Below are 10904 nucleotides of genomic sequence, written 5' to 3'. Positions count from 1 at the left end.
ATTAACATCAAATAACATTAGTAGACCGGAATTTGTTTGGGAAAAGATTTGAAACTTTCTCTCTCATGACGTACTATATAAAAAAAAAAGATTACTGCAAATGGAAGGTAATTATAGTTTATTGTGAAATTTTTTTGCCACTGTAAAATTCAATTTAGGGTATAAATATAACAAAACATTGGATAAGGGATGTTAAAAGTGATTGGATATAAACAATAATATCCTTAGGTAGTGTTTGTTTTGAGGTACTGAGACATAGACTGAGATACTGAAACTCAATATCATGTTTATTGGTTTAGAGACTGGTACTAAAATTTCTGTCTCTGTCTCCAAAATTTCAGTATTTCAGTATCTCTAAGGACACAGGGGACTAAAATTTTTAGAGATGGATACTAAAACTTTAATAACATTTTATACCTAAAATACCCTCATTTCAATTAATTAATTCTAATTTTACCCTTTGTGCAAATTAAATTAGAGTTTCATTGTTGTTTCAATTTCTGTCTCCTATTTTGTACCAAACAGAATACTAAAATTTATGTCAATCTTTGTCTCTTAGCCTCTGTCTCCCAGTTTTAGTCTTTCTATTTCTGTCTCTCTACCAAACGCTACCTTAAAGGATTTGAAAATATATTTAAGTGCCCGACTTTCTCAAAACCTTGACATATCGATCCATCTAATTTGTCCCATTTTAAAAATTCTCGCACGTGTGTATTCGTATATCGACCATATCAGTACAACGTGTGTTTGATTTTTCATTGATTCTGCCCAAAAGCTAAAGATCTATTTATCTTTTTTCAACAAGAAAAAAAAAAAAAAAAAAAACAGAAATCCAGCCTTTCTCTCTGGCTCAAAGCCCTATCGCAAATCTTTTTCCATTGCATTACCCAAGAGTAATACACAGCCACCATCCCCTTCAAGCTCTTCGCCGACCTCTTCTCCTCGGATAGAGGGAGTTGTCGCCGCCGGTGGGGACAGGACGTGAGTGTCGTCGTCGCCTGTGGAAGGTCTGTTCGGCCCTAATCTCATCATTCATCTTCTCCTCGCCGTCTTTGCGTTGAGCTCGTGGCGCCGCCGTCGCAAAGGGTTCGTCTTCTCCTTTTCTCCTCTCAGGGTTCCTCTCCTCTTCGATCTCTCTCTGTCCGAGCTCATTGTCCCTCTTCGAGCTCTCCTTCAACCGTGTCGTCTTCTCCTAAAACCGTGTCGTCTTCTTCTTCTGCCTTTGGTCTTCTTCTTTCTCGTTCGCCGTCGTCATCCTTTGGTTTCATCGTCTCCGTCTCGCCGACTTGCCGTCACAGGTGTGGGCTTTCCATTCGCCTCTGCTCGTGCTTCTTGCCTCTGGGTCACAAGGTTAGTACCATTTGCCTCTGCTCGTGCTTCTTCTAGAGGAATTTCGGGTTGTCGTGTCTGATTTTGCAATTGATTGTATTGCAGATTTTGTTTTTCACTGGACCAGAACAAGCAGTAGCCCTTGTTTCTCTTCTTTCCAGAGAGTTCCAACGCAGTTCCATTACGCCGGCGCCGCCTGTAGCAGCGTCCTCCATCCGCCACTGCAACACCCCTGTCCCCTTTCTTTTTGTCCTGTTCTAGTTCTCTGCTTCCAGGTTTTTGTCCATTTTCCTTTTTATTTTTATTAAGTTTGATTAATTTTGGTTAATTAGTTGATTTTGGTTAATCAGCTTAGTTAGATTAGTTGCTGTTAGTTGATTATAGGTGGTTACGTTAGGATGATTTTCTTTAGATTGTTAGGTTTTGATTGTTGCTGAGCTAGTTTGCTGTTTATGATGGAATTGCTGTTTTGATGAGAAACTCGGCTGAGATGGTCTGAACATTGTTTTGATGATTTTCATACTTAATCTGCGTTGATTGTGATTGTGTTTTTATATTTAGGAACAAGATATGATTTTGTTATTGCTATTCATTCATCTTATGTTTCCCATCCTATGTTCTAATTAACATCATGCGTTGGTAATTCCTCAGAGAGCTTCTTGTGCTCAGATTTTGTTTCAATTTCTAATTAATGGGATCAATAGTATTTACACTTGCTGCCCTGATCCAACAATTGAGAAATTGGAGTGGACAAGAATTGTATGTGGCAGCACAAATCTGAATCCTTTTATTCGCAGTTGTGCTGTCATGTTAGCTTGAAAGGTTGAATTTGCTTCAAGATTCTGATGCTCTTTGATCATTTTTTCTAGTGAAACTAATGTAAGGAAGTATAATAATTGCTTTAAAAGCCAAAGAATCAGATAATAAGATTCAACCTTCTAATTCTAAACCTACCTGCCTTTTGTTTTATATTTTCTGTCCCATTTTCTGTACCTGAACCTGTCTCAGGGCTAAGAGAATTGTGTAAATATGGTTGTACTGTCTAGTTACCTCTAGTGTGACTGTGAGACCATTTTTTATATCTTTTATACCTTATAAAAAGAATGGGAAGCATTAAGGGGTGTTTCAATTTCTAATTTCTTGTGTGTAACCTTTATCATGTTTCAATCCATTTTAGTTTCTGGGTACTCAACATGCTATTGTAAAGATTGTAGTATGTTTCTTTGGCTGCTGCTAATACTTAATAGCATTGGCTGCTGTTTCTTTGGATTTATAAAGAACCAAATTCTAGTTGTAATGAATCTATACACTTTAAAATGACTTTAGTATTAATTTTACTTTTAAAAAAGTTATGGTTTGAAAATTGAATTTCTAAAAACTGGTTTTAAAAGTGGAGTTTTTGTTAAAAAATCTGGTTTGAAAATTGGATTTTTAAAATCTAGTTTTAAAACGGGATTTTTGGTTGAAAAAATTGGTTTTAAAACTGGATTTTCAAAAACTGGATTTTTGGTTAAAAAAATATGGTTTTAAAACTGGATTTTCAAAAAAAAAGCCAGATTTTAGATTTGGATATTAAAAAACCGGATTTAAACCGGTTTGTAAATAAAACCGGATTTAAATTCTAAAACCGGTTTAAAACTGGTTTTTGTTTTTTCAAACCGGTTTCTCTCTTCAATCCAGTTCTGCTTTGGTTTCATGAACCACAAAACTGGTTCTGAAGTGGATTCAGTTTGGATTTTTAAAAATCCAAACCATGCCCACCCCTTAATACTGATTCTGAGTTGCTGGGTTTACTGATTCTGATTTTGTTAATAATAATAATAGCAGTGCTTATGTTATGTTTTTTTGAGACAGGGGATAACGTGAAAAATATATAAAACATTGAGCAGAGTGTCAGTGACCTCAACTACCAGCCATGGCAATAAGCTTCCATCCCCTCACTCTACCTTCAGCTATACCGGTAACTTTTCCTAAACCCATATTCGTTTCTCTTCCTCCTTCCTCCCCCCCCCCCCCCCCCCCCCCCCAACCCAAAAAAAAAAAGAAATTGTATCCAATTACTCAGTAGCTAAAATCACTTTCTTTTCTTTCCATTAAATTCTTTATTTTTATGAAGCTGTTACTTCAAAATCAAATCATCACTAGATTCAATTTTGCAGAAGATAGAGCTAAGAGCCGCAAATTCATGGAGCCCTAGCCTGACAGTTAGCTCACAGGTACAAGAAATAAAAATAGAAAATAATCTCGAGTTATTTTCTGGAGTGTCACTGACACTGAGCTTATTTATTTATTTAATTATTTGTGTCTTTGCAAGATGATGTCCCAAATGCGAAAGGATAGTCGGGGACGACGGATATGGCGGCGAAGGAGATTGGTATCTTTTCTTCATTGCGATCCTCACTTATGGAATTGTTTATTCTTTTCTTTTTATGCTTTCACCTTAACTATTTGTCAAAATTCCCAAACAGCTGAAAAATAGTATGGTTTTGGCACTTTTCTATGTATTTGTGGAACAACATAAATGACATGACACACCATCAGAAGCAAAAGTGTTTGTTTTGTTCTGCTTGTTGTTTTCCACTTTGGAAAAAGTTCGCTGGGATTATAACGTCATGTTTAGGGTGTAAAATTGCATTGTTTTGGTAAAGATGTAAATGCTCATTGTGGGAATATTGTTGAGCTAAAATGGTTTTGTTGTGAAGTGTTTTAATTTCTTTTTGCTTCAAGGGTTATGGTTGCAGGTTGGGATAGGTGTATGTTGCTGGTTATCTCGAGCATAAGCCTAAACTGGGGTGTGTTGCTTTAGAGGTAACCTTGTAAATGAGGAAAGGAAGGGTTTTGGTTGAAGGACTCTATACTATATTCGTTTGAAAGGGGATGGAGGTTAAAATATCTCACTATCATAGATGGATTTATAAAGATTGTGCTATTTGAAGATGTACTTGAAAAGTGAAACGGAATTAAAAATATGAAATTTTAGTCATGCATGTGATCGTTGCGCGGCCTTGTAAGCAAATGTTATGAATTTTATTAAGGTGTCTGTTGTTATCAAAGAACATAACGATTTGCAAATGATAGCTTCTTTTGTATCTTGGTTGCACACTTGCACTCTCCTGAAATAGATAATCGTTTTTTGCTGAATCTTGATGCATGTAACCATTGTGCGCATGATCAAGTCGACATGCTATTGGTAGTTTGGTACTTATTCTTGTAATGTCATACGCAATTCAGCTGAATGCTTAACCAAAAAAAGTTGTATGTTTTACTGCAGACTAAAAAGGATGAATACTTGCCGTTCAAGATGGAGCGGGTACCTTTCCTGGAGGAGCAAGTTCGGATTATAAAGGAGCAGGGAAAACTGTTGACATTGGATATATACAAGTTGTTGTTATCAGAGGACAATCAGTTTGATTTTGTGAATGAGATAGCAGCTGAGGCAAATGAATATGTTGAGAACAATGTAGATGAGTATGGAGGTGAGAAGAAGGCCATTCTTCATGTTCTGAGCAACAGAATGAACGATATGGGGTTTCCCCGACCAGATGCATATGCCGAGTCTGATCCCTTCAAGCCCGGGCCTGATTATTTGAAACAGGAGTTCACATGAGTTCAAATCAAATGTTATGCCGGTATCTTAAAGTAGGGTTGAAAAATCAATTATTTGCTTCACTTGCATAGTTGATGTCAGTCTATGTTGGCTTTAGTTATTTGTATGTATACAATTAAAAGCTATCTTGAAAATATATTTAAAAAAGAATGACTGTATTTTGCAATTACACCATTGTACTATATTTTACTTTTTCCGAAATCGTTAACGAACGATTTACTACTGAATATTAGTAAATCGTTGTGGAAAGGAACGGTTTACCATAAAAGCAAAATCATAAGTCGTCTCAATGGTATAGCATGTGAGAAGTGACCTATATAATTCGTTCGAGCTTAGAACGATTTAGTAAATCATACACGTCTATATAAGTGGTCGTGAGACGAGGATTTAGTGTACTTGTAGGTGGACAAATCGTTTTATGCTGAAATGATTTAGTAAGCTTGGCTCCTTTGTAATAAATTGGTTTGAGCCACACACTGCGTAAAGGAGAGCAAACACCGAAAAAGTACTTGTGATGGATACAGATCGTTACTAATTCGGCTCTGCTAGGTAGATAACGAAGAATATGAACCACGTGAACAATTGGTTGGAAATTTGTCTCAATAAAGTAAAAAAAAAATATACTCTACCCAAATTACCCAACCAAAAAATCTCATTCAATAATTCAAAAATTTTAACCATTCATTATATCCTAATTTATTAATACACCAGCTTTTTCCCAAATTTTCTGTCGTCGCTACTGTCGCTTGGTCTCCAACCATCTCCCATCGTCGTAATCGGGATCCTCCTCACTGCCGCTGGTTCGTCAACAAAGACCATTATCGGCGTTGCTCTCCTCCAGACCGGAAACAAACGGCGCTGCCGGGCTTCTCCTCGCCGTCGCTCACCCCTAGTGAAAATAACCATCCACTTAAGGATAAAAATAATCATCCGCATACTAATGAATTGAATATCTAACATATTTTAATTGTATATAATTAAACTCAATCCAATCAATTAACCATCCACATAAGAATTAAAATAAATGTCCGCATATCTACTAAAATGACAATCCTGAACTAGCCATAATTGAATACCAGAACTTAAACTCAGGAAAATGGCAAACGAAGGAACGAAACTCATCGAAATCCCTGGTGGGGAGAGTGGCACGGTTGTAGAGTTCCTGAATTTCGGAACTCAACACATACATTAACAATGTTAACGTCCGTACCATATGTATCATGAGTGACACATGAAGATAGTGCAAAAGATCCTCCTTTTCCATATAAACATTCCACATCGGCTTTCCAACAATTTTCTTGGCTCAATCAATTTCCTATTCACGAGCCTTTGGCAGCAACTCCTCCTAACGGATCGTGAATGGCAGTAGTTCAGGGCTCATGAACAACAATGGCGGTGGCATTGTGGTCGTGTACAACATCGGCAGCGGGAGAACATGGTCGCGACATTCTAATTTTTTAAATTTTAAAATTTAAAATTAAATAATTAATTAATGATCTAATTTTTAATTTTAATTTTACTTTTCTTTTGTAATCCATTGTTCACATTGTTCATAATTATCATTGTTTTTTTATACTTTCTCATTTTTATATAAATGGTTAAAATCAATTTCTTATATATTAAAAACTGATGTTTTTATATAAACCAATTTAAATTGGTTTTAAAAATTAAAACGGGTTTTAAATTTTTTTAAACTAATTTAATCTAATGCACCGTATCATAAAATAGTTTAAAATTAATTTACTTTGTAGAAAAATAATTTGGTGCAATTTTTACAACAACATCAACAAAGTCTTATCTTATTAGAAGGGGTGGACTATATGGATCAAACAACGCCATTAAACTTTATCTCAACATTTTCATTTCTGTCACACTTAACTTATGTTTGTGCTCTCTTTTGGCGGCCTAATATTCTATACCATAAAGCATAGGCAGTCTGATAGCATTGCGATATAATTTAGTTAAATTTAATGCAATTTTTAAATTATTTAAAATTGTTTAGTGCAGCTTGAGTTCAAATTATGAAAAAAAAGCTCAACCATGAACATCCTAACTAAAAATTTCAATCAGAAATCAATCTCTCTTTATTTCATTAATTATGGTTATCATTGACTGACAATGTCATGCATATGGAAAACAAAATGCATGAAGAGTACTACTAGACTAGAAACACATTAGAGAATTGACAACAGGAGAGAGACTAACGAAATGCACCCTTGAGAACTACTTGAGTTTTTAATATTTTCAACAAATCAAGGTTGGGTTTGTGTAGCTTCAACTTGATTTGCCATCTTTTCTTGATCATGGATCCTTTCAATCTTCAGGTCAATTTCCTTTAGAGTTTGATCAATTAAACGTGAGAGATCACAAAGATCAATCAAGCTAGCATTACCAGTGACCTCACCAGAGCTCAGACACTGAAACATTAGATGGCTCATCTCTTTCTGCCTATTTTCATCCTTTTGTTTCTTTAGCTGGTCTTCGGCCTTTTGGATTCTTTTCCTTAACAAACTTTCTTGGGTTAACATTCTCTTGTTTTGTTCCAATTTGGGAATTTCCTTAAACTTGGAGATCACTTGTTTGGCCTTCTGAGGTGATGGCCAAACCTCTGGCTGAGGTTCATTTGGAGGGTAGATTATAGCACAAGATTGAACCCCACAGAGGGTGCTAATCTCATCAATCTTTTTTATCAAACTAGTTTTCCTTGCCCTAAACGTTGCCCTTCTCTTGGAGTTGTTTGCTATGTATTCAAGCTTTGACTTCTTTCTAGCCATGGTGATATGATTGGGTAATATGATTTGGTTATGGCTTTCTCTTTGTCCCAATTGTGCTCTTTATATAGGATAACTTTTGTTTAAGATATGTATCAAAATTAAATGAATATTTTTCAGTTAATTGAATCTGGTTTAATTTTATTATAAATGTATAGATGTTTCTTAAATAACTTGCCATTTGTGTAATATAGAAAATCCGAAAGTTTTAATGTATTAATTTGTAGCAAGTTTTGTGTCCAGACTTGTTGGAATTGTTTAATTTTACTAATTCAAAAATGTACCGGAGACATAGAAAATTTGTCTCAAAAAGAATCCAAATAAATTTAAGGATAATTTACATGAATAAAATAATGAGATTTAAAATTATAAAGATGTCTTAAATACAATTTAATTATATGTCTGTCCGATTTATATATTATTTATATATTTATGTAAATCGAATAAATTTAACTCGATTTACATTAAATACATGTAAATCTGATTTGATTTAATTGGTATAGTGCTATATAATATATATCTGGATTTACTACTTATACATATTATTGATATTTTTTTTACTAGATTATTGATATTTAATTATTTATTTATTTTTCATTAACTTTAAAATATAAATGTCAATAAAAAAATAACTCCTATTTGAATTCAAATAAAATATCAAAAAAATAAAACAAATAGAAATAGAAATTTTAATTTTGTATTTTAGTTCAAATTCTAAAAAATCTATACTTTTTACAAACTTATGAATTTAAAACGGAACAATAAACAATTTCTAAAAATTCATTAAAATTCCACCTTTGACTCATTAGCATCTAAAAAATCATAATGACACTTTTGATGTTAAAAAGTTAATATAAAGTATAGTCTTCTAAGGTGACATAGGAGTTACAACTTAAAATTTTTGTTAGAGTCAGAAGTAATGCATAACATCATCAAAGCGTTTGCAAAATTAAGTTAATATAAAATTCAGGGTATTTTCTTATTAACATTTATGTTTTAAAGTCAATAATCTGTACGAGTAGTAAATCAAATTAAGTTGATTTGACATACTATATCTATATTGTACAGTAATAAATCAAATTAGATTGATTCAATTTACATGTATATATTGTACTAATAATAAGTTGATTTAATTTATATAGAGATATAAATCAGACAAATATGTAACCGAATTATGTTTTGGATAACTGTGTAATTTTGAGTGTCATTCATTCATTTTATTCATGTAAATTATCCTAAATTTAAATTATTTTGTATTATTTAATTATCGTTTATCTTAGTTTGTATTTATTAATTAATAATATATTTATTAATAATTAATGAGAATAATTATGTAATATTAAATGTAATAAATGTATAATTAATTAATTATAAATGTTAAGTATATAAATTATAGATATTAAGTTAATAAAATAATTTTGAGTTATTATTATCTTTCTAACATTATTAGTCTAACTTTTATTTTAGAGTTTAATTTTGATGAGATGCTAGGTGATATAATTAAATTCATGTTTTCAAATAATTTTTTAAATAGTAACTTAAAAAATAAATTACTTTTGATGATATGTCAATATATAAAATTATGGATATTAAGTTAAGTAAATTAAGTTTTTTCTATTATCTCCTTAGTATTATCATTTTTAATTTTGTTATAGAATTCAATTTTGATATATAATAGATGATTTAATTAATTCATGTTTTCAAAATGATTTTTTAAATCATAAATTTAAAAAAAAATTACTTTTGATAATATGATAATATATTAAATATGGATATAAAGTTAACTAAAACAATTTTAAGTTATTAATTATCTCCGTAGCATTACCATTCTTAATTTTGGTATAAAATTTAATTTTGATGAATAATAAGTAATCCAATTAAATTCATATTATCTGATGATTTTTTAAATGATAACTTTAAAAGTGAATTACTTTTGATGATATTCCAATATATAAAATTATGGATATTAAGTTAAATAAAGTAATTTTGGATTATTAATTACCTCCCTATCTAGCATTGGCATTTTCATTTTAGAGTTTAATTTTAATTAGATAATAGGTGATCCAATTAAATTTATATTTTCAGATGATTTTTTAAGTAGTAATTTAAAAAATGAATTACTTTTGATGATATAATAATATATAAAATTTTGGATATAATATAAGTTAATAAATAAAGTAATGTTAAGTAATTATCTCTCTAACATTATTATTTTTAATTTTATTTGAGTTTAATTTTGATGAGTTAATACGTGATTCAATTAAATTCATATTTTAGATTTTTTTTAGATAGTAATAACTTTAAAAGTGAATTATTTGTGATGATATGATAATATATGATTAAATAAAATATTATTTATATACTAAAATTAATTATTAAAATCAATCACTTTGTATTTTGTATATATATATATATATATATATGTTATTTTTTAATATATTTTCAATGTATATTTTATATTTTAAAGTATATTTTGTATTAATAGTTATTTTTAGTGACTAATTTTAATATATATTTAATATAATTGATAATTAAATATCTATGTAAAATTCTTTATATTATCCATGTATAAAAATTAAATTCTTCATTTTAATAACAGTTATTATGTAGCTTTCCCTAACTTTAGGTTAAAGTGAGATGATACGTGTTTACCCAAATAATTAAGCTATTGAATTTAAGTTAGATCGATGGAAGTATTGGGAAACCTTTTAGCCCTGTTATGAACCAGCCATGTTCGAATCGAATTACTTGGTATTCGATAAGAGTGGAATATGAATAGTTCGAGGGAAAAATCCTACGTAGCTATCATGTGGTGTGTTGTAAAATGTATTTTTAAGATTTTTTTGGTTTTAAATCAAGTCGAATCTGTAATAGGAGATGATGGGTTCTAAACTTTTAGGATGAGTTAGAGTGGATATGAAATTTTTATTGGAGAAGGCTACTATTCTAATGGGTGTTGGAATTAGTTAACCAACTTCATGGGGTTCTATAATTTGTCAGGTTAACAAATGAGAGGGAAGACAGAATAGTATGAAAATTTGATAGATTAGGAGTTTATTCTACTAACTCATTTGTATAGATTTTGCAAGCTGAGACTCTCCCAAAGAACATTACGAGTTATAGTTTCACTAGATCTATATGGAGAGGACTAGTACCACCAAGAGTTGAGCTATTCACCTGATTTGTGTTAGTTGGTA

The 10904-nt window shown here is 31.3% G+C and overlaps 2 protein-coding genes across 2 annotated transcripts; one reads left to right on the top strand and one right to left on the bottom strand.

Annotated features, from left to right (window-relative positions):
- The first annotated feature begins 664 nt into the window (after positions 1 to 664).
- Positions 665 to 5102, top strand: LOC112771101 (protein PLASTID TRANSCRIPTIONALLY ACTIVE 7). The gene is made up of 6 exons (XM_025815720.2): positions 665 to 1350; positions 1435 to 1604; positions 3184 to 3289; positions 3489 to 3545; positions 3644 to 3703; positions 4601 to 5102. The coding sequence occupies exons 3-6, from the start codon at positions 3245 to 3247 to the stop codon at positions 4934 to 4936; spliced, it is 498 nt and encodes a 165-aa protein (XP_025671505.1). The 5' UTR covers positions 665 to 1350; positions 1435 to 1604; positions 3184 to 3244; the 3' UTR covers positions 4937 to 5102.
- Positions 5103 to 7188: 2086 nt separating this feature from the next.
- Positions 7189 to 7710, bottom strand: LOC112771100 (agamous-like MADS-box protein AGL80). The gene has a single exon (XM_025815719.3). The coding sequence runs from the start codon at positions 7708 to 7710 to the stop codon at positions 7189 to 7191; it is 522 nt and encodes a 173-aa protein (XP_025671504.1).
- Positions 7711 to 10904: the final 3194 nt, after the last annotated feature.

The sequence above is a fragment of the Arachis hypogaea genome, chromosome 18 (genome assembly GCF_003086295.3).
Source record: "Arachis hypogaea cultivar Tifrunner chromosome 18, arahy.Tifrunner.gnm2.J5K5, whole genome shotgun sequence".
In the NCBI taxonomy this organism is placed as follows: Eukaryota; Viridiplantae; Streptophyta; class Magnoliopsida; order Fabales; family Fabaceae; genus Arachis; species Arachis hypogaea.
The sequence above is the reverse complement of the archived record's forward strand: the minus strand, read 5'-3'. Positions and strand labels throughout refer to the sequence as shown.